The sequence below is a fragment of the Chelonia mydas genome, chromosome 1 (assembly GCF_015237465.2).
Source record: "Chelonia mydas isolate rCheMyd1 chromosome 1, rCheMyd1.pri.v2, whole genome shotgun sequence".
Taxonomy (NCBI): Eukaryota; Metazoa; Chordata; order Testudines; family Cheloniidae; genus Chelonia; species Chelonia mydas.
This window is the reverse complement of record NC_057849.1, coordinates 20,719,669-20,743,767: the sequence shown is the minus strand read 5'-3', so window position 1 is coordinate 20,743,767 and position 24,099 is coordinate 20,719,669. Positions and strand designations below refer to the sequence as shown.

The 24,099-nt window shown below is 47.6% G+C and overlaps 1 protein-coding gene across 5 annotated transcripts in view; it reads right to left on the bottom strand.

Annotated features, from left to right (window-relative positions):
- Positions 1 to 22,295, bottom strand: part of ANKRD42 (ankyrin repeat domain 42) — a 46,796-nt gene extending 24,501 nt beyond the window's left edge. For 3 of the 5 annotated variants that reach the window (XR_006285726.1, XM_043528288.1, XM_043528292.1), the window contains exons 1-5: positions 7,406 to 7,534; positions 4,550 to 4,713; positions 2,629 to 2,736; positions 1,500 to 1,619; positions 638 to 773 (exon numbers count right to left, since the gene is read on the bottom strand). Coding sequence is in view for 4 of the 5 variants with exons in the window: in XM_043528288.1 (XP_043384223.1) it covers positions 638 to 773; positions 1,500 to 1,619; positions 2,629 to 2,736; positions 4,550 to 4,713; positions 7,406 to 7,445 (568 nt within the window). In the remaining variant the exon portion in view is untranslated. Of the gene's footprint in view, positions 1 to 637; positions 774 to 1,499; positions 1,620 to 2,628; positions 2,737 to 4,549; positions 4,714 to 7,405; positions 7,545 to 17,050; positions 17,204 to 22,231 lie in introns of those variants that run through there. The other 2 variants (XM_043528296.1, XM_037900272.2) reach the window with 2 other exon arrangements.
- Between the last annotated feature and the right edge of the window lie 1,804 nt (positions 22,296 to 24,099).

Genomic DNA, 24,099 nt, shown 5'->3' with positions numbered 1-24,099 from the left:
GTGTGCAGCAGCAGAGTCCATATGGGAAGTTAGTATGCAACATGCTAGTGTGATGCAGATTTACACCCCAGCATGCTGTGCATTAAATGTTCATCTGGACAAGTCCTAGGACCTGCTGGGCAAGGAGACTGGGACTAGGATGAGACACCTGAGAAATGGAGACTGAAACTTTGTATGTGATGAGAATGGGACTTGGATGAAGAGCCAGGGATGGGGAAGAGACAGAATTGGGACAAAATCAGATGATCCAGAATCTGATCTCAGTCAAATGTAAATCTGAAATAACTCCAATGAAAACACTGGGGTACTCCAGGCTTATTCCAGTGCCACCAAGTTCAGAATATGGCCCAATAGTTGCAACTTGGGATATAGGAATGAGAAAGTGCCATAGAATGTGTTTGATGAAACTTATCACTGGTTGCCATAAAAAGAAGTCAGCATTAGCTAACAGTTACCATGCATCAGCATTATGGATAACATAAATTCCCCCAATTCTTAGAAGATAACTGTGGCAACTGTGTGAAATCTGTTAGCAAATATTGCTAGTGTATATGACTTGTCATTTGCTAAATATTCACATAACAGAGCAACTAAAAGCCAAAAGTTAGAGCTGTAGACTTCTTTTTCCCCAAGGTACCTGGAAGATTTCCATTGTTATCCACGTCATTTACAGTAGCTCCCCATCTAATAAGAAGCTGCAAACAACCCAAGCGGCCATGAAAAGCAGCATAATGAACTGGCTTCCAGTCATTCTTATCTGAAACATTTGCATCCTAGAACGAAAGCAGCAGGTTCATTTATTTAATTCCTTTATGTTTCAGTGGAAACAACATGTACATCAGAGATTACATTTGTAAATAGAAATCAGGAATTTATAGTAGGTAACTAAATCAGTTATGAAAACCTATATTACTTTTAAGTTACTTTAAATAAAGATGCTATGAACAAATGATTCCCATTTATAGGCATATAGATACATACTTTCCCCTACATTTTTTTGTTTTATTTAAAAAATTAAAACACATAAACACACATTATATATATAACATTTTTGACATACTCTGGCCATGTTGCTGCTCACAATATGTTAGATATAAATTTGCCTTTTTTTAAAGCTAAAAAATATTATGATTGAAAAAGATCATGATAATAAAAGCTTCTGATCTCTATTTAACTAAGTCACTATCAGCTAATGAAATGTTCTACTTTTCCAAAGTATTCATTCTCTCTAAATTCTTGGATCATTTTCCTTATGTGCCTCATAATAAATAACTAACATTAATTTAAACTAAGTATGCTCTCACCAATAGCACACACACAATAACTAAACTACAGGTCAAATCCTACAGTCCTAAGTCCCATCAAATCAATGGACATTTTTGTTTGCAAAAGTATACCATGATTTGGCCCTCCTGTAGGGAGTTGTAATGGTATAATGCAAGTGTACCATTTCTCAAAAAAAGAAAAAAAAATCCCCGCAGAAGATAAAATTTCCTCACCATTCCACTCCGGAGTATGGTTTGTAAAGTGTATGATTGTCCATGGGCTGCAGCTAGGTGTGACGGAGTGCATCCTCGGTCATCTTGAGCTGTTAAGTTTACTCCATTCATTACAAGGGCCTAAATAAATACAAAGCAGAAATTCAGTTTACAAAATTAAATAGCAAATGTCGCCTGGGAGGATTACTTTATACTGTCAGCAGGGTAACTTCTGGGTGAAGTAGGAAGGAGTATTAAATAAGTACATGGATGTTGTCTTCTCTCATAGCAATGAATCCAGTATATTGTGCTGCCCCATCTCTCTGTCTTATATCCACCTGTTGTCTCTTGCCTTACACATAGATCATAAGGTCTTCGGGGTAGAGACCATCTTTGCATTCTGGGTTTGTACAGCAGCTAATATAATGGGGTCCTGGTCCCTGACTGGGGCTTCTAGGCACTGTCACTGTACAAACAATAAAGAACATAATAATAATGTATAGGTAGATCTATCTTGTGTATTATTTATAATCAGAAATGTTTCTAATTCTGAAAATATCTAGCTGAGGTTTCCAAAGCTATCTAAGGTAGGGGTTCTCAACTTTTTTCTTTCTGAGGTCCCCCCAACATGCTATAAAAACGCCACGGCCCAACTATGGCACAACAGCTGGTTTTCTGCATATAAAAGCCAGGGCCTGCATTAGGGGGTAGCAAGCAGGGCAATTGCCTGGGGCCCTATGCCACAGCAACCCCCATGAAGCTAAGCTGCTCAGGCTTTGGCTTCAGTCCCAGGTGGTGGGGCTCAAGGCCTCAGGCTTCAGCCCCATGCGGCAGGGCTTCAGCTTTCTGACCTGGGCCCCAGCGAGTCTAATGCTGGCCCTGTTTGGCGGACGCCCTGAAACCTGCTCATGGCCCCCCAGGGTGCCCCGGACCCCTGGGTGAGAACCACTGATCTAAGGGATACAGATGTCCAGTTGGCATCTAAATATCCTATGCAGCTTTGAAAACTCCACCATGGTGTACAGTATGAATCTTGTTACCACTTCTTTTCGGAACACTGGAGTAAATCCTCAGCTGGTGTGAACTGTCACAGTTTCACAATGGGTGATGATCGGCCCTATTTACTTTTGATGTCAATATTTACGCTTACCTGCATACAAGTATCATGACCTCTGATAGCAGCAAGGTGAGCTGCTGTCCAGTCTCTTATAGCTAAAGCTGTTATATCAGCCCCATGCCAGAGCAGCCAGTGAAGACACTACCAATCAAAACAAAGACAAAGACATTCATTTGTTTTAAATATAGGTTATTATCATGGATCCAGTATACAGTTCTAATAGGGAATTCACTGCAAATTATCAGTTTATATTATGTTTCAAAGCATTATCGGAATTCTCCATTATTACAATAAATCACAACAGAGCATGCATTAGTAAGTTGTTGCTGCATTAGAAAGCTACAGCTTCATTCCTTCATCCATCCAAGAAATGTACCAATAGCGTACTAAAGCGGACCCAAGCATGCCCTACTGATCTTACAGTATGGCTTATGTAATTTTACATTTCAATTTTAAAAGATTTAAGATGTAACCTATAGGGCTATTTGTGTAATGTTTCTTTCCACTATGAAAGTGAAAGGATACATTTAAAAATTGGAGAAATGGGCACAAACATACTTCTCTACAATTCTGATTATGTTTATTGCAAACAAAGAAAAATATCAACCCTTTGCCTTCCTACATTTTTCTGTTTAAACTCCTGGACTTGTGGTACCCTTTCTCTCCTCCCATCTTCCCATGACCAAGCCTCACTTTCAGAGGTATTATTTTGTGCTCTAATGGTCACTTCCAGCAACTCTAGGTGCCCTCCAGAGCATGAAATAAAACTTTATTTGTTAGGTGTACAGCATTTTCTCCAGCAGCAGTTTAAGCCAGGCTCCATCACTGGTTCCTCTATTGTCTCTCTAACTGGGGCATTGGAGAAGGTTGGCTAGATGAGACTCAACCCAAACAAGACCACGACTTGACTTACAGGGTGGGGGAATCATTGGAAAAATGGCAGAAATTATAGAAACAGCCCAGACTGATGGGATATGAGCACAGTTTGTTTCTAAAGACCAAAAACCTGGGGGTCTTGTTAGCTCCCTGGTGGTTTCTGGACACGTGGAAAGCAGCAATGTATTTCTTATTACTTGCATTTAGCAAGCAGTTTCCTTTGGTATATGGATCTTACCATAGTTACGCATGCATTTGTCGCTTCAAGGTTAGATTGCTACGGTGCATTGCACATGAGGTTACAACATGACACAGCTGCTAGTTCAGAATGTGGTAACCCAGTTTTTAATCTCTGGAAGCTCATAACACTGGTGCAGCGGTTGTCAACTGATTTACGGGTAAATAGTCACGGTGTTGATTTTGATCTGTAAAACTCTAAATGGTTACAGTCCTGTCAAGTCCTTCTTCAGTCACCTGATGTACTCAAACTAAGATTCCATTGGTATAAGAGGGAACTGGGCTGGTGGCACAGTTCTCAGTTGAAATCAGTGGCTCTTAAATTCACTTTTCATCTAGTTGGCCAGAGCCCAGATTTGGTTACTTTTAGGATTTTCTGTAAATGTTACATATTTCCCTGGGCTTTCCCTGAAGTGAAGGGGAGGAGGACGGAACAGGTTGCTTGAGGGATGGAGGAAGGCATGAGTCTGTAAGGAAGACTATAAATGGAGCCTATGTTAGGACTGGGAAAGTCTCCTCTGGGTTTTTCTGTAATGTACTATGAAATCCTGTGACACTGAATACATATAACATGCCTAGGGCATGGAAAAGGCACAATAAGTCTAGAAAACTGAAAAATAATATATTAATTTCTGCATCATATTTAAAGTGTATATGCATCATAAGTTCCTGCTTTACTAATGCTGAATGGATTTACTAAGCAATAAATAGACAAAGAGATTATTGATTCAGCCAGATCAGCATGAGCTTGCAAGCCTGTGTTCAGTCTCTCCTATCCTGAGAAGGAAAGCATTGATCCATAAGAACCTTGTTGTGTCCTAGATCTAAAAAAATGTTTTACCTCCAGGCTTCCAGAGTGCGCTGCACAGTGCAAAGGTGTAAATTTATGGACTAAATCCACCTCATTAATACTGGCTCCGCTTTTTACCATTGATGCAAGTTGTTCTACATCACCGGCTTTCACTGCCTCATGTAGGTTAGCATAATTTGGCTTCTTCTTGACAGCTGTTGAAGAATAACAAAGGGTCATTAACCACTTGGATGACATTGTGGGGACATGAAACATAGAATGAATCAGAAGATGCTGACATGGAAATGTTTATTAGTTTTGAAGATGCTCATCAGCAATATAATGAACCTGATCTTTACTCTGACAAAACTCCCCATCCCTAGTAGCCAATATAAACTTTTTCAGAATGAGGGCTGTAGGACTGGATGCTATGTCTGTGAGAACCTTTATCACACGGTCAAACCTACTGAAACATCAAGTTATCATTTAGCATATTTTGATACCAGAATGACAACTACTGTAGAGAGTGATTCTTTGTCCAGTAAAAATGCTTAGCTCTTACATAGCGTTTGTAATTAGCAGCTCTCCAAGCACGTTGCAAAGGAGGTAAGCATCATTATCCCATTTTTACAGAAGCTGAGACACAGAGAGACAAGCCCAAGGTCACCCAGCAGGGGAGCCAGGAATAGATCCCAGTCCAGTGCACAATCCATTAGGCTACACTTACTCTATTAATCATCCTGTGTTGCTTGGTATTACTAATAGCTATGGCATTTCTACAGTAGCCATCAGCTTGTTATTATGGCCTGCAATCCTGCTCCCATTGACATCTGTGACAAGAACATAAGAACGACCATACTGGGTCATACCAAAGGTCCAACTAGCCCAGTATCCTGTCTTCCGACAGTGGCCAATGCCAGGTGCTTCATAGGAAATGATCAGAACAGATAATCATCAAATGATCCATCCCCTGTTGCCCATTCCCAACTTCTGGCAAACAGTCTCAATGACTTTGGTGATGCAGGATCAGGCTGTAAACTTACAGACAGTATCATCCAGAGAATCTGGCACTGGAGTGGGAATCAGGTGACATCAGTTCTCTTCTGGGCTTTTCCACAAACTAGTTGTGTGACCTTGGGCAAGTCACTTAGGGCCAAAATTTGCAAACCTAAATAAATGGCCTGGTATGAGCCCATGTATGGTTCTAGACAGTTAACCTCAGACAGCTAAGTTTAAAAGTAACCCAAAATGGCTAATAAGATGTCAGCAAAGAACCATCTTCCACAGCAGTGGTATCAGAGTGCACTATTGTGTTATTTCATTAGGTTTGCCAAGGTGATGAGGATCCTCACAGATACAGGGTCCAATGCTACAGATCACACAAGTTTTAGAATGTGGGGCTTAACCTATTTGTGCCTCAATTTCTCCCTGTGCAAAGTAGGAATAATAATGGTTACTCAACGCTGTAGAGCAATTTTAGATGCTAAAGCATATACATGCTAAGTATTATTAGGAAATCACCACACAATTTATGTAAAAAGTGCATGAATGTCCCTAACAAGTGTTCTCCTCTCTCTATCTCCGCATATTATTGCTATTTATTTATTTGTATTGCAATGGCACTGAGAAGCCTCAGTTGTGAACCCAGAGCTCCACTGTGTTAGGTGCTGTATAAGCACAGAACAAAGAGATGGTCCAGGCCTCAACAATCTTGGGGGCTTATTTTTGGCTGGTGGTTTTGGGGGGGGGGGTTTGTTTTCTTTTGGAGAGGAGTTATTTGTTTTTGTTTGTTTATTTTCAGAAACAGTGTCAGCAGTATCATTAGGACAGTAACCCAACAGACCTCAATGGAACTATACTGATTTACATCAGCTGAGAATCTGACCTACTGTATTCAATGAGAAGAACATGTGGGCATTTTGACAATGTTAATGCAATGAGTTTGGGTTAAATAATCTTTTCCATAACACAAACACACAGAAGGGCTGGCAAACATGGTGAATTTAGACTTGTGGCATGTCCTTGGAAACACCTAATTGGTAAAGAGGGAGAAGTTTGCACTCCCCATTTTCTATGGAATGGACAGTGGCCCCCTAAAACTGCAGATATACTGAGATCTGTAACCTGAAAGGGTAAAGGTAAACCAGATGCCCAATACCTCTGTACTACTTCCCAGCTAACCTCCCGATTTGTCACATTGTATTGAATTTTTTATTGAAACTATTATCAAAGTGGTTATAGAGATTGTTCATTAACAGAAAACCCAGTTTTCAGCAAACAAAAACATCAATAACCAATTTGGTGAAAATTTCAATACCATTTTTGAGGTAAAAAAATCTGGAAAAAATTTCAAAATATGAACAATAGTTTCATTCTGAACCCCGTGAAGGAGAAACAACGGTGAGACTTTGATTTTTTTGTTGTTGTTAATTAGTAAAAAAAAATATGAATCAGCTACGCACTGAACCTCTAAGGGGGTATTTCACAGTGCACACAGAAGGAAAGATCTTATGATAATAGCAATCATAACCTCTCTGTCTGAGCCACTTGCAGACTTTAATCAGGAACCTCAGTGAGCCTCATTTATTAGTGAGTCATCAATGGTACAGCCAGGAATAAAACCCAGGTGTCCTGACGCCCCAGGGCCATGCTTAACCATATTTTTAACAGTTTGTCAAGCAGGATAAACGCCATGCAGTCACATCCCTGTGCTATGACATGCCATTACCCGATGCTGGAGTAGGGCTTCCAGTCTACACAGATCAGGGTGGGGAGGAAGGAGCATTCAGAATAACCTGCCTCTCCACCCTGCATGCCTCCCCGCAAAGTCATGAACCCTGTGGCTCCAGCCCTTGAGGAAGCAGCTTCATAGGTGCTGGGAAGGGGCAGGAGCTGAGCCAGGCTCACCAGCTGGAGTGGCAGAGGCAGCAGCCGCGTTCGTAGGCATGTTGGTCACTCAGCCAGGAGGGAGCGTTCCTCACTCACATCCTCCTCCTCCTCTCTGTGCCTGCCCTGGCGGCTGCTGCAGAGGGGTTGCTATAGAAACAGTGTACACTTCCTGTGCTGGTCACTTCCTCCCCTTGGCTGGGTGTCCCTGCAGTATGGCTGGGGAGGGGGGGCTAGGGCCACTGTCACACGGGAAAGGGAAATGTCGGGCTGGGCTGGGCATGGGAGAGGAGGGTAGTGGTGTGGGGCAGGTCTAAGGTCTGTCAGTGTGGGAGGAAGACAGTGTCGTCTGGGGGGGTATTAGGAATCTGTGAGCGGGGGAGGAGGGCAGTGTCAGGGTGTGTGTGAGGGGTGTAGGTACCAGGGGCCTGTGAGCGGGGGAGGAGGGCAGTGTCAGGGGGTGTGTGAGGGGTGTAGGTACCAGGGGCCTGTGAGCGGGGGAGGAGGGCAGTGTCAGGGTGTGTGTGAGGGGTGTAGGTACCAGGGGTCTGTGAGTGGGGGATGAAGGCAGTGTCAGGAGGTGTGTGAGGGGTGTAGGTACCAGGGGCCTGTGAGCGGGGGAGGAGGGCAGTGTCAGGGTGTGTGAGGGGTGTTGGTACCAGGGGTGTGTGAGCGGGGGAGGAGGGCAGTGTCAGGGTGTGTGTGAGGGGTGTAGGTACCAGGGGCCTGTGAGCGGGGGAGGAGGGCAGTGTCAGGGGGTGTGTGAGGGGTGTAGGTACCAGGGGTGTGTGAGCGGGAGAGGAGGGCAGTGTCAGGGGGTGTGTGAGGGGTGTTGGTACCAGGGGGTTGTGAGCAGGGGAGGAGGGCAGTGTCAGCGGGTGTGTGAGGGGTGTAGGTACCAGGGGTCTGTGAGTGGGGGATGAAGGCAGTGTCAGGAGGTGTGTGAGGGGTGTAGGTACCAGGGGCCTGTGAGCGGGGGAGGAGGGCAGTGTCAGGGTGTGTGAGGGGTGTTGGTACCAGGGGTGTGTGAGCGGGGGAGGAGGGCAGTGTCAGGGTGTGTGTGAGGGGTGTAGGTACCAGGGGTCTGTGAGCGGGGGAGGAGGGCAGTGTCAGGGGGTGTGTGAGGGGTGTAGGTACCAGGGGTGTGTGAGCGGGAGAGGAGGGCAGTGTCAGGGGGTGTGTGAGGGGTGTTGGTACCAGGGGGTTGTGAGCAGGGGAGGAGGGCAGTGTCAGGGGGGTGTGAGGGGTGTAGGTACCAGGGGTCTGTGAGCAGGGGAGGAGAGCAGTGTCAGGGGGTGTTAAGGGGTATAGGTACCAGGGGTGTGTGAGCGCGGGAGGAGGGCAGTGTCAGGGTGTGTGAGGGGTGTAGGTACCAGGGGTGTGTGAGCGGGAGAGGAGGGCAGTGTCAGGGTGTGTTGAGGGGTGTAGGTACCAGGGGTCTGTGAGCGGGGGAGGAGGGCAGTGTCAGAGGGGTGTGAGGGATGTAGGTACCAGGGGTCTGTGAGCAGGGGAGGAGGGCAGTGTCAGCGGGTGTGTGAGGGGTGTAGGTACCAGGGGGTTGTGAGCGGGGGAGGAGGGCAGTGTCAGGGGGTGTGTGAGGGGTGTAGGTACCAGGGGGTTGTGAGCGGGGGAGGAGGGCAGTGTCAGGGTGTGTTGAGGGGTGTTGGTACCAGGGGTCTGTGAGCGGGGGAGGAGGGCAGTGTCAGGGTGTCTGTGAGGGGTGTAGGTACCAGGGCTCTGTGAGCGGGGGAGGAGGGCAGTGTCAGGGTGTCTGTGAGGGGTGTAGGTACCAGGGGGTTGTGAGGGACAGAGTAGGGCAGTGTCAGGGTGTGTGTGAGGGGTGTAGGTACCAGGGGCCTGTGAGCGGGGGAGGAGGGCAGTGTCAGGGGGTGTGTGAGGGGTGTAGGTACCAGGGGCCTGTGAGCGGGGGAGGAGGGCAGTGTCAGGGTGTGTGTGAGGGGTGTAGGTACCAGGGGTCTGTGAGTGGGGGATGAAGGCAGTGTCAGGAGGTGTGTGAGGGGTGTAGGTACCAGGGGCCTGTGAGCGGGGGAGGAGGGCAGTGTCAGGGTGTGTGAGGGGTGTTGGTACCAGGGGTGTGTGAGCGGGGGAGGAGGGCAGTGTCAGGGTGTGTGTGAGGGGTGTAGGTACCAGGGGCCTGTGAGCGGGGGAGGAGGGCAGTGTCAGGGGGTGTGTGAGGGGTGTAGGTACCAGGGGTGTGTGAGCGGGAGAGGAGGGCAGTGTCAGGGGGTGTGTGAGGGGTGTTGGTACCAGGGGGTTGTGAGCAGGGGAGGAGGGCAGTGTCAGCGGGTGTGTGAGGGGTGTAGGTACCAGGGGTCTGTGAGTGGGGGATGAAGGCAGTGTCAGGAGGTGTGTGAGGGGTGTAGGTACCAGGGGCCTGTGAGCGGGGGAGGAGGGCAGTGTCAGGGTGTGTGAGGGGTGTTGGTACCAGGGGTGTGTGAGCGGGGGAGGAGGGCAGTGTCAGGGTGTGTGTGAGGGGTGTAGGTACCAGGGGCCTGTGAGCGGGGGAGGAGGGCAGTGTCAGGGGGTGTGTGAGGGGTGTAGGTACCAGGGGTGTGTGAGCGGGAGAGGAGGGCAGTGTCAGGGGGTGTGTGAGGGGTGTTGGTACCAGGGGGTTGTGAGCAGGGGAGGAGGGCAGTGTCAGGGGGTGTGTGAGGGGTGTAGGTACCAGGGGTCTGTGAGCAGGGGAGGAGAGCAGTGTCAGGGGGTGTTAAGGGGTGTAGGTACCAGGGGTGTGTGAGCGCGGGAGGAGGGCAGTGTCAGGGTGTGTGAGGGGTGTAGGTACCAGGGGTGTGTGAGCGGGAGAGGAGGGCAGTGTCAGGGTGTGTTGAGGGGTGTAGGTACCAGGGGTCTGTGAGCGGGGGAGGAGGGCAGTGTCAGAGGGGTGTGAGGGATGTAGGTACCAGGGGTCTGTGAGCAGGGGAGGAGGGCAGTGTCAGCGGGTGTGTGAGGGGTGTAGGTACCAGGGGGTTGTGAGCGGGGGAGGAGGGCAGTGTCAGGGGGTGTGTGAGGGGTGTAGGTACCAGGGGGTTGTGAGCGGGGGAGGAGGGCAGTGTCAGGGTGTGTTGAGGGGTGTTGGTACCAGGGGTCTGTGAGCGGGGGAGGAGGGCAGTGTCAGGGTGTCTGTGAGGGGTGTAGGTACCAGGGCTCTGTGAGCGGGGGAGGAGGGCAGTGTCAGGGTGTCTGTGAGGGGTGTAGGTACCAGGGGGTTGTGAGGGACAGAGTAGGGCAGTGTCAGGGTGTTTGTGAGGGCTGTAGGTACCAGGGGTCTGTGAGTGGGGGATAAAGGCAGTGTCTGGGTGTCTAGATCTCAGGGGGGGATCTGTGAGTGTGGGGAGGAGAGCAGTGTCAGGGTGTCTGGGGAGTCTAGATCGCAGGTCTGTGAGTTGGGAAGGAACACAGTTTCATGGTGTCTGTGGGGGGTCTGTAAGTGGGGAGAAGGGCATTGTCAGTGTGTCTATGACGGGTGTAAGCATCAGGGGTCTCTGTGAGTGGGAACAGAGGGTAGTGTCTGGGGGGTCTAGGTATTGGGTCTGTGGGAGAAGTAGGGCAGTGTCAGGGTGCCTGTGAAGGGTGTAGGTCTTAGAGGTCTGGGAGTGGGGGAGGAGGGCAGTGTCAGTTGTGTGTGTAACAGGTGTCTTTGAGTGGGGTGGGGTGGTAACTGTGGGGATGGATGTGGGTCTCTCTAAAGAGACATATCAGGTGTGTCTGAGGGAAAAGGTGGTTGGAGGTCTCTTTAAAGGTGACCTGTTTGATAAAAAGAAAAGGAGTACTTGTGGCACCTTAGAGACTAACCAATTTATTTGAGCATAAGCTTTCGTGAGTTACAGTCACTTCATTGGATGCATCCATGCCTGTCTGGCATGAAGTGAGCTGTAGCTCACGAAAGCTTATGCTCAAATAAATTGGTTAGTCTCTAAGGTGCCACAAGTACTCCTTTTCTTTTTGCGAATACAGACTAACACGGCTGCTACTCTGAAACCTGTTTGTCTGATGGATCTCTGTAAACTGAGTGAGGTGTATGTAAGTGGATGACTAGGGAAGCAATATGGCATGGGATCTCTGTAGGGAAGTCCCTATGTGGAGAGATGTTTGTGTGTGTGCGTGTGCGTCTCCCATTTTGAGTAGAGCGGGCTGTGTAATAGAATGCTAAACTATATTATACTGTTGAACCACTGGGTGGTGCTGTGTGTAACAAACCTTATTTAAGCTAAGCTCAGCCCTGGTGAGTATTTTGCTCAGAAAGAAGCTCTGTGACCCTCCCATGTCTGGTACAGGAGCACGACATAGTGTCAGGTTGGTTCCTGTGCAGAGTTCCTCAGAGAGGTGCGTGTAAATGAGATCAGAGTTTATCTCACTCTGACAAATATAAAACTTTTAAATCTGTTATGGAATGTCCAGCCAGCCACTCCCAGTCCCTATACAAGCCCAAATTAATGGTGTTAAATTTGCAAATGAATTTTAGTTCTGCAGTTTCTCTTTGAAGTCTGTTTTTGAAGTTTTTTTGTTGATGGATGGCTACTTTTAAATCTGTTATAGAATGTCCAGGGAGATTGAAGTGTTCTCCTACTGGCTTTTGTATGTTACTATTCCTGATGTCTGGTTTGTGTCCATTTAGTTATTGTCCGGTTTGGCCAATTTACATGGACAGTGCTGCTATGGCAACCTAGTCAAAGTGATGAGGATGACTAAGATAACCTAGTGATGAGGATGGCTTCTGGGTCATCTTCAGTCCTCTTCTTTGTGAGTTTTATTTGAATGCTTGGAGCTGGAGCGGTGTTTGAAGGTCTTGCTGCAGGATTTACATTTGACTCCTGAAGTTGTAAGAGGGTCACTATTTGTTGGACAAGGCATTGTTGCTGTTCTTATTGCTGCACTGCCAGCTCCTGAATGAGTTGCTGCTGTTGTTGTATCTCCTGTTGTTGCTCCTAGGTGGCCATTTTTTGGAACAGCTGGTACTGTTGTTGCTGCAGTTAGGCTGTCTGGTGTTGTTGGCTGTCCAATAGACACTTCAATAATTTTACCTTACCTCTTTTTAGGTCTCACAGCAGGTCTAGGATGTTGCCTGCTTTCTCTGCCAAACTGTGATGGGGGCTGGGCTTATGTGTAGTGCCACCTAGTAGTTACATCACTGGGTATCAACTCTCCCCATCTCTGGCCTTCCTCGCCAGCAATCACTCCAGTGCTGTGGTGGTTCTGCTTTTGGTAGGTAACGACTTGACCCACAGGGCCACTTCACCAATTGAAGTATGCCCACTTCTGGGTTAATAAAATGTATACAGTCCAACATCCCCACAAAAGAAAGGGTCTTCAACCCACATGTCGCCTATGAGTGCCACACCCTTCACTCAGGGTTTACAACGTCTCTATCCTCCTGTCTAAGGGAGAGAAAAGAGGTTTATCCACTCAGATCACCTTTCAGGTTCGAGTCAGAGTCATCAACATTTCTAAAGGGTCTGAGCCACTGCTCAAGATCAGGACCTCAGTGGATCTTTCTCCCAGTGAAAGCACTCTTGGGTTTTGGCTGTGATGTCAAAGATGTCTAAAATGGCCACCTTGACTGATGCATAGTCAGGCCTGGCCATGGCACCAAGACCATGATATTGGGCTTTTGCCAGCGCCATCAGGGATGGTGCTAACAAACAGTGTGGAACCAAACATTTTAGCACCCGGGACGAGCAAGCATATTTGCGCCCCAACTAGAGCCTTGCCTGGGACTATTTATTTAATCCCACCATGCCACCCCATGGGAACGTAATGGGATTAAAAGAATAGTCTTCCCACCCCACAAATGACATAAACGTCCCAGCCAGCAGCTGCTGCTCTCCAGCCACCTAGCTTTGAAGACAGCGCCACTGCCAGCAACAGCACAGAAGTAAGGGTGGGCCATGGCACCCTTACTTGTGCGGTGCCTTCAGAGCTGGATGACTGGAGAGTGGTGACAGCTGGATGGCTGCTCAGCTCTGAGGGCAGAGCCACCGCCACCAGCAGCATGAAAGTAAGAGTGGCATAGTATAGTATTGCCACCCTTACTTCCATGCTGCTGCTCATGGCAGAACTGCCTTCCGTGCTGGGTGGCCAGATAGTGGTGGCCGCTGCCAGGTCACCCAGCTCTGAAGACAGCGCTGCCGTTGGTAACAGCGCAGACATAAGGGTGTCAGGGTATGATATTACTCCCATTATTTCTGTGCTGCAGCCAGCAGCAGCGCAGAAGTAAAGGTGGCATGCTATGGTATTGCCATCTTTACTTCCGGGCTGCTGCAGATGGCAGAGTTGCCTTAGAGCTGGTGGCCAGATCGCGGTGGCCATTGGCTGGCCACCCAGCTCTGAAAGCAGCATCACCAGCAGCAGCACCACAGAAGTAAGGGTGGCAGGGTATGGTATTGCCAGCCTTATTTCCACACTGCTGCTCATCACTGGGTCAGCGGGGATCCTACCAAAACATGCTGACTTAGCTTTTGGTTCTATAACCATTTCCATGTATAGTCCCTCTGGTCTACTTCCGATACAGCAGTCTGGGAGTTTCCGGGGACTCTGGGTTCCTCGGCCTGCGCAGCTCTCAGCAGCTCCGTCCTCTCTTGGGCATCTTCAGGTAGCCAGGTATCTGCCTGGATCTCAGCAGGCCTGGCTTCTGGAATCGGGCTTCTGCAGCTCCTGGGCTGGAGTCAACGATGTGTGTCCACCCCCCTTGATGTTCAGCCCTGACTGAACTGAGCTGCTCCCTTTTATACTAGTGCTCCAACTGGAGCATGCGCAGCAGGGGTGAGAGGGCATGGCTTCCTCAGCCCACAGTGAGGGGTTAACCCTTCCCTGTTCAGTGTGGGGAGAGTACACCCCATCACAGAGGGTGACTATTTGTTGCATGAGGCATTGTTGCTGTTCTTATTGCTGCTCTGCCAATTCCTGAATGAGCTGCTACTGTAGTATCTCCTGTTGTTGCTCCTGGTTGGCCATTTGTTGGAGCAGCTGATACTGTTGTTGCTGCAATTGGGCTGCAGGTTATTGTTGACTATCTAACAGCCACTTCAATACTTTTACCATATCTAGCCTTTTTTCTCTTTTTTAGGCCTATCAGCAGATCTGGGATGTTGCCTGCTTTCTTTGCCAACTGTGATGAGGGCCGGGTTTATGTGTGGTACCGCCTAGTAGGTACATCACTGGGTATCAACTGTCCTGTCTCTGGCCTCCCTTGCTAGCCATCACTCCAGTGGCAGTCCACCTTTTGATGGGCAGTGACTTGACCCACAGGGCCACTTCACCAATTGAAGTTCACCCCCTTCTGAGTTAAGAGTCCAGTACAGTGTATACAGTCCAACATCCCCACAGAAGAGTCTTCAACCCACATGTTGCCTGTGAGTGGCACACCGTAGACTCAGGGCTTACAACATCTCTATCCTCTCTTCCTCTCCAAAGGAGGGGAAAGGGTTTTATCCCCCCTCCACGAAAAAGGGTGGTTCGTAGGGGAGCCCAGGCCCTCCCTCTCCAATCGGCATATCGTCAAATGCCTCATCAGTGATCCTCCAGAAGTTAGAGCCCAGGGTTCCCTAGTCTTAGGGAAGGGATAGTCCCTTCTCTCAGGCCTGGGGTAGCTGCTGCTTGCAGAATCTTTCTTGTAGCCAGGACTTCTGCTGCATCCTTATTCAGGAGTTCTCAAGGTAAAGCCTCTCGTTCTCTGCTGTCTCGGTCCCTTCTGAGGTGTCTGGCTCCCTTCTAAACTCCTTGTAAACAGGGGCCTTGGAAAGCCAGTTGACCCAGTAGTTGCAATATTTGACTTCCTGCTTGACCTCCTGCTTCTGTGTACAATCAGTCTTTAAGCAGGTGGCAGTAAGGGGACCCGGGCCGTCACACTCCAGCATGTCCCAGCCCAGGGCCCTGTGTAAATTAACCCCGGAGTAGGGGACCTTCCAAGGGGGAGTCTACATTTGCTGCCCTGGGCTACTTCCTGCTGTTGCTCCTTCGGTTTGGGGCATGGCCCCTATAGTCCAAGTGCCTGTGGTGGCTTGTCTCTAGAATGATCCCTCATAGACCCTGTGCAGCATCCTGCTGAGGTTCCAGGTTCCTCCAGGTGGGACAACTGTAATTTTGGCAGGGTCAGAACACCCACCAGGTCTCTGCGCTTCTGTCACCCAGGTTCCTCTAAGGCTGGGTGCTCCTAAGACTCTTTCTCCATGTCCTTTGACCTGGAAGACAGTGCTGGGTTCTTGGTGGATGCCTTGGCTGGCAGGCTGGCTCCTCTCTCTTCACAAGTCAGCCCCAAACTGAATCAGGTTCTCTTTTTTTCTCTCCCCTCCAGGCCTGGCATTAGCTGCAGGTATCACAGAGGGGGCTAGCTGGGCCCAAAGGCTCTCCTTAACTCCTTCTGTGCTAACGGGTGGTTTCTCTGCTTCACCACACTCCTCGTCCAGCTAGAGGAGGTTCTGTAGTTCCATGGGGTGAGATCACAGCGGCCCAGGACTGCTATCTAACCCTCCTGGCCCAGTGTGGGGTTTATACACCCCATCATAGGCATCCTAAGAGGCACAGCCCTTGCAGCGCCTCAGGCATCTGGCAAAAGGAATGGATTGTGTGGAGTTGGCACATTACCTTGTCCGTGACATCCTCCTGCTGCAAGAGAACAAGACCCTGTCAGAGACTTGGATGCCCTTAAGAATCAGGAGGGATTAATGGCAATAGAAACCAGCAGCATTTCCACCCAGCATCTGCCCGTGTCTCTGGGGCAGCTATACTCTCCTGACTGCTGGGATGGACTCTTGCCTTTCTCTCTAGTGACCTCCAGTGCTAAACAACCTCCCCCCATCCCCTCATTGTAGGGTGAGCGTCGGCTTCCATTTCCTCAGCCTCCCTCTGATAGGTGTTCCATCTCCAAACCCACCTGGGGACTCAGCTCATGTTATCAGAATCTCTCCTCCACCATCCATTCAACCAAGTCATGGCAGGGATGGGGCTCTAGCAGAGTGGGTGGAAGGGTTTCTGGCAGCAGTAATATGGGATGGGGGAGGCTGAGCTCTTTCCCCAAGTGACCCTGAGTGACTAATGGTGAAGCTGCAGGTTGGCAGCCCTAGTGAATGAGGCTGATCAACAGCCCCTGCGGATGGAATCATCCAATTCTCCCCAGAGCAGGTCCAGCCTGGGCAGCAGCAAAGCAATTTCCCCCAGCCCACGTGCCTCACCCCTGCCCGGTCAGTTTGCCATGGCCAAGGTAATGTACCAGCTCTGCACCATCCTGGCCCCCCAAAGCTGCCAGTGATAGGGGCAACTCTAAATGGCGTATCTGGTGACATGGACACTAGGCCACTGGGAACTGGGCTGAGGCCCTTTGGGGCAGGAAAGGCTCATAGACATCACTAGGGGATTCTCTTGCCCATACCATGAGCAATGGCAGCTTCTCCTGGTGGTGTAACTCTTGTAATTAAATAGCCTTGCTAAAGAGCTGGCTCTGAACTGCTCAGGGACAAGCTGTCTCCATCCTGCTTGTGGAGGTGAATTCATCTCCCATCCCAATGGCACCAGCTCTGACTCTCATTCCCCACCAAGCTTGTTGCTGCCCAGCCACTGAATGGCATTAGGATGGGAATGATTTTCCATAGCCTAAAGGTGAAAGGCAGTGGGTCCCACCCCCAAACTCCTGAGCCTAACCCAGCTGCTTACCTCATCACCCATCAGCTGATCGGCTTCCCCCAGAATGGAGTAGGTTAGGACCAGCCCAGCCTGGCTGATCTGGAGCAGGGGGTTGCAGATGGCCAGAGTTGCTGTTTTGAGGAATGATCTTCTCTGTACCTCCGAGAAGATATTTCCGAAGACCTGAAACCAACAGAACATGAGTCTTTAGATGACTGCCCAGAGCCAGGCTCCAAATCCTGGGCTGGAATGGTATTTCTGTCTGGTGACTCAGTTGCAGGCACTGACGGATCAAAAGCCTAGTGGCTCTTTCTGGAGGGGGAATCACAGCAGGGGCCATGATGTGCTGGGAATGTATCTGTGTGGGTGAGCAGGCATGCTCTGGAGTGCAGCTCTCAGTGACAATGGGGACCCTCGATTGCCTCCAGCAGAGATACTTCCTGAAAGTAGTTGCTTGAGGCATGGGACTTTTGGAGCTGACAGACCAAAGGTCTAGTCCCCTCCCCTTAATGATTTCTCTAGTAACTGGGTCTGGCGACTGAAGCGCACGGGTTTGTTCCAAGGAGAATCCAAACTGCAGCATGACAAGGACAATGTGACCTCACCACAAAGACAATAGTTCCCTGGTGGGGGTGGGTGGGTGTTCTGCTTCCTGACTTGTGATGGCAAACCCCACCCATTTTCTGGGATTCCAACAAGGATCTGGTCAGGCAATAGCTGGGTGTATCCTGCCCACTCACCAACCCAGTGGCTCCCCTCTCAGAAACTCATGTGTCAGCCAGGGAGACAGGGACAGGAACTGGATTCCCAAAGACACAATCTTGCAGTAACTCACTCACTCGGGATTCTTTTCATGCCACGTAGCAATGGATCCATGGAACACATGAAACCACTACCATTAGCAATGCTCCAGCCCAGGACCTTTAATGCCATCCTCTCCCACTGGGCTGAACAAGGAAGTCTATGAGCTAAAAATAAGTAGCAGGATCTTGTCCAGTCTCCAGCATGCAGCCACTGCAGGGACACCCAGCCATCTAGCTATCATTATCTTAACAACAGACAGACAGACAGACAAAGGGAAAGTTTTTCCCAATTTTAAAAAGTTCTAGCCCTCCCATTGGCTCTTTTGATCAGGTGCCCACTCCCTTCCTTTTATCTATGGGCTTTTTTAACCCTTTACAGGTAAAGCAAGTAGAGAACAGCTACTAACAGGGATTTTGTAGCTAACTGGCTGTCCATAAAAGGAAACTCCGCCCTCCGCCCCTCCCCCCCCCCCCCGCCCACTTCTTTTATCAAATAGCCATTAATATCAAAGGCAGTTTTTGGTCCCAATCTTTTCCTTGCTGGTTTACCACTTTTCTTAGGGCAGTTTTTATTGTCCTGTTCGTTCTTTCTACCCGCCTGGAGCTTTGAGGATGGCCAGCTATATGTAGCCTCTGTTTAACACTGAAAGCTTGACACAATCCCTTTGTAATTTCTCCTATAAAATGAAGTCCCTGATCAGAAACTATTTCTATAGGGATCCCCCGTCTTATAATAACTTGATCCACTAGAACCCTAGCTGTAGTTAATGCTGTATTATTTTTCGAAGGAATTGCTTCAACCCATTTAGTGAAAGGATCAATTATCACAAGGCAATATTGATTTTCTCTTGCAGTTTTTGCAAGTGGTCTAATAAAATTGATTTGTACCTTGCCCATGGGCCTTCTGTTCTCTGATGGAATGGTCCTTTTACTACTTTGGTATCTGCATTATTAGCTAAACAGGGTAAACAATTGTTCACATATTGCTCTACATCCGCCCTCATACTTGGCTACCAACCTGCCATTTGCAGTTTATCAAGGGTTTTATCTATTCCCATATGCCCATTATTATGTACTAAGGAGATTATTTCATTGAGACTACCCATACAGACATATTATCTGTTTTAGTAGTTAATACTAATCCTGTTTCATGCTGCCAAATTTTCCATCCTTGGTGTTTCTCTTTTGACACCAATTTTTGTATCTCAGAATCTTTCCTTTGTAAGGCTGCTAGATTAGTTTGTTCTATCTTTTCTCATTCTATTTTTGTTATAGGTGCTAACTGGAACTTTGGTTTCCATATCATCCCTTCGTTGGCATCCTTCTTAGTTTGTTCATCTGCCTTCCTATTCCACTGAGCCCCTTCAACATTCTTCTTGTGGGCCTTTACTTTTCCCATTAACACAGGTTGTGTTCTTTCTTGTGTCAATCCCCATAAATAAATTTCAATTTTTCAGCATGACTTATAGGTTCACCATCTGCTGATTTCATACCCCTCTTTTGCCATTGAGGCATCTAACCTATTATAGCTCTTAATACCCAGTCTGTGAAAATAGCCACAGTCACATCTATTGGTGTATTCTCCAGCGCCACCATTACTGCTACAATTTCAGCAGCTTGTGCCAAGTGCGGTAAACATTGTCCTTCAGAAACCTTCTCATCTGATATCCTTATGGCCGCATATCCCATATATGCCTTGCCTCTCTCATAAAAACTAGACCCATCCACAAACCAAGTAACTTTTATGGTATCTGTGACCACACTTGAGATTGCTCCACCTTGGAACATGGCAGATCCCTCAGGAGGAGTTTCTGGCAAAGGACATTCATGCTGTTCTCCTTCTATCAGAAGATCATAAGGAATAGGAGATAAACTTGGAATCTTTTCTGTGGCTATATTCTTATTTAACAAGGCTAACGTCCATTTTGCTAATCTGGGACTGGAAATATGCCCATCATTAATTTTCCCTGTCAGCACGTATTTCACAGGTGAACGGGATGTTTTCAAAAGCACTGGGGATAGTCTTACTCGATATTCACAGTATTGTAAAGCCCAAATTAATGCCAATACCTCCTTCTTAAAAGGAGTAAATCCTTGTTCTTCTCCATCTAAGATTTTAGATGCATATGCCACCAGTCGAAGGCCTGTACCATGGTCTTGGCTTAAAATAGCACTTATTCCAGTATTTGTAGTAGCCAATTGCAATACAAAAGGCTGTCCTACTTTTGGATATGCTAAAGCTGGGGCTTGTGCTAATGCCCTTTTAAGATGAGTAAATGCTTCCTGTTGTTCTAAACCCCTTTTCCATTTGTGACCTTTTCTTAACAATTGATACAACGGACTGGCCTTTTCTGCATAGTTTTCTATAAACTCCCTCAAGAAATTAGTCATCCCTAAGAATGACCTTTAAATTGATATATCTGTTGGAGCTGGTAATTTTTGCAAAAATTCTACCTTTTGCCTATCTGGTGTCCACCCTTCTTGTCCCAACGTTATTCCTAGATAATTAACTTGTTGCTGACATATCTGAGCTTTCTCTGGACTAATCTTGAACCCCGTTTCTTTTATTTTTTTTAATACTTGACCTAGTATTTCCAAATTCTCCTCTTTTGTTTTTGTGCTAATAAGGATATCATCTACATATGATATGATATTATCCTTATTAGGCATTTTATCCCACATTTTCTTTACATGCATATGGCAAATGGTGGGGCTATTATGAAATCCTGGGAGGGTTCTGGTGAAACAGAACTGTTTTCCCAGGAATGTAAAGGCAAATTTATACCAGGAGTCTGGATGTAACGGTATGGCAAAGAACGCATTTGCCAGATCCAAGACGGTGAACCACCATGCTCCTCCCATAATGGAAGCAATTACTTCAGGACATTTTGCAACTACTGGGGCAGTCATTGAGGTTACTTTATTAAGGGGTCTTAGATCAATGGTTAACCTGCAGGTTTTACCATCTGCTTTTAAAACTGTCCAAATAGCAACATTATTTATGCTTTGTTGTTCTACTATGACTCCCTGCTCCAAGAGTCCTTGGATAGTCTTCATCAAGCTAGGTTCTGCTTCCTTGGGATAGTTATACTGTCTTTGCGGTGAGGGATCAGTCCAATTAATTAGTACCTCTGCTTCTGTCTTTCCACACTCTGCCTTATTAGTAGTCCAGACCGCTTTATATTTTTGTGCAATTTTTAAAACTTCTATTGGCCAATTTGGCCATTTTATTTCTTCTGTTGCCTTAATAGTAGCTAATCTATACCCTGCTTCAATAACAATTGGTTGATCTACTATACTGGTCCTATTGGAAGGTATTTCCCATAATACCTTATTTACCAAATCTACTGTCACTCCGAGCTTGCTTAATACATCAATCCCAATTATTCTATCGCCATCCAGATTCATTAAACCAAACTGTTCTCTTCCTTGTCTTGTTCCTAATTGAAAAGAAACTGGAACACTAAACTGTACCTTACACTTTGCTTCATTAAATCCCTGGAGCTTCTTGATTATTACAGGAGATCCAAATAAATTCTTATTCCTTGTATTTACTAAAGAAAATGTAGCACCTGTATCTATCAACATATTTTGTCCAAACGCTCCCTTATTAAACTCCCCATGAACAGTGGGTTTCCCCCAATTGTCTGTTTGTAAATGTGCCACTAAATCAGCATGATCTCTTGCTGATATTGGGGAGATAGGAGGCACTTGGCTTCCCTATACCTGATCTCTACTGGTTGGGGCCATAGGTATGCTTTTTTTCATGATTTGCTAATCTTTGAAGCAGTTCTTCTGTAAGTACCCATTAATTTGTTCTTTAAATTCGTGCTGCAGCAATCTTTTCCATAGCCAATTTCTTCCTGGATCATTGATTCTTTGTTCATAAGAAACAAACTTTTTATTTTTATCTTTCTCTTTTCTTAGTCCTTGTCACAGGGCGATGACTCCCCGGTGCGACAGCTCCTGTCGGTCGTCCTGGGAATTAGCTCTTCCGGCCAGGAGCGCCCTCTGCAGGCTGGTGTCTCACCTGACACTGGCCCCCGTGTCCCTCCCAGACCCCAGTGCGCTCCTCATCAGGGTTCGGCCCCAGCAGCAACCCACAATCCAAGTCTCCCCATCCAGGGGATCCACCAACCCTCTACCCCCACCTTGCCTCGGTGGCTACTGCCAGTCACCATCTAGCCCCCGCTCCCTGGGGCAGACTGCAGTCTATGAACCACTCATCATTGGCAAGGGAGGGTTGGACCAGCTGCCTCTGCCTATCTCTGGACTGCCCTTCTGCAGCCCCAGTACCCTTTCATAGGCCTTTCACTAGGCCTGCAGCCTGGGGCTTTGCTAGGCTGGAGCTCCCCAGCTCCCTCTGCCCCTCCCCAGTACTGCTCCACTTCAGGTACCCTGCTGGTACCTTTTGTGTGTCCTTAACTAGGCCTGCAGCCTGGGGGTTTGCTTGGCTGGAGCTCCCCAGCTCCCTCTGCCCTTCCCCAGCACTGCTCCACCCTAGATACCCTTAGCTTCCCAGGCAGCCAGGTCCTTCTCTCTCTAGGAAGCTAGAGAGAGTATGTCTCTTTGCTTCTGGCCCACAGCCCTCTTATAAGGGCCAGCTGGACCCTGATTAAGCTGGCCACAGCTGTGGCTGTTTTCCCAATCAGCCTGCTTTTCCCATTCATAGCCCTCTCCTGGGCTGCTTTAACTCCTTCAGGGCAGGAGCGGGGTAGTTTCCCCGCTACAGTCCTCTTTTATTTTGTTGATTTCCCTGTCTTCCTGGACCATTATTAGAGAAAGTTATTACTGATACTCCTTCATTCTTCCCCTTACAAAGGGAAACAAGTTTGCCTCCTATTTCATATAGTCTTTTTCCCTTTTCTTCTATGTCACACAGAGGAGTCTGGATAGGATCATCAGAGATTGTAGCCCTTCTTATTGTTGGATTAAATCCTAACAATAATGCTTTTTTGAATTACGGGACATCATATAATATTACTCTACCTCCTTGAGGGATTCCTGAATGTTTATATAATAATCTTTTCCTAGCTATGTATGGTTCTGGCCTTTCCTTTTGTTGTTGCTTTTCCTTATGGAACCATACCACTGGATCTTCTCCAGGAAAGAAAAACTTCAGAATTTCTTCCTCTATTCTATCTATATCTCTTTCCTCCATCCTGTATTTTATAGGGGAGTCCAGAAAAATAATCTGAATTCATATATTCTTTTATTAATGCTGAGAGAGCACTTCCTGTTAATCCAGGCATTCCTGATGTTTTTGCCAGTCATCCAACTACTGTATTTCTATTTAAAGAACCATAGATTTCCCTGGAGCCCTAACCTGTTCAGGGGTATATGGTCTTTCCTCTACCATTTCTTCTATACCTCCTCAGTTTCCTTGTGCAATAGTTTTTGTTACTGTGGAAGTAACAATTGGGGCCACCAACGGTGGCCTCTGGAACTCTTCTGGTTCTTCTGTTGGTAAGCAATAAAATCCTGGGAAGGGCTACTTAGGACACTCTTCATAACAAGGAGGGCTAAAATCTAGAGTCACAAGCTCTAACCCCCGCAAAGCAGCTTGCTTTTTCTTCTTTTTGCTTGGTTCTTCTGAAAACAAGCCTTTCTTCTTCGGTTGAATAAAACGGTTACTCACCTTTTGTAACTGTTGTTCTTCGAGATGTGTTGCTCATATCTATTCCAGTTAGGTGTGTGCGTGTGCTGCATGCATGGCTGTCAGAAGCTTTTTTCTTAGCAGCTACCAGTCGGGCCGGCTGTGGAGACCCGTGGGAGTGGCGCTGGTATGGCGCTCTATATACGACCCTGCTGGCCCAACCCCCCTTCAGTTCCTTCTTGCCAGCTACTCTGACAGAGGGGAAGGTGGGGGGGAATGGAATAGATATGAGCAACACATCTCGAAGAACAACAGTTACAAAAGGTGAGTAACCATTTTTTCTTCTTCGAGAGCTTGCTCATAATCAATTCCAGTGAGGTGACTCCCAAGCCTTACCTAGGAGGTGGGGTCAGAGTCAAGGTATTGCTGAGCATAGTACCACTCTACCGAAGGCCGCATCATTTCTGGATTGGTGGATGATGGCGTAGTACGACGTGAAAGTATGCACAGAAGACCACGTCATGGCCCTGCAGATTTCCTTGGGCTAGAAAGGCTGCCGACGAGGCCTGTGCCCTCGTAGAGTGAGCTGTAATAGCAGGCAGAGGAACTTTCACCAGGTCATAACAGGTGCAGATACAGGTGGTGATCCAGGAGGAGATCCACTGGGATGAGACTGGTAA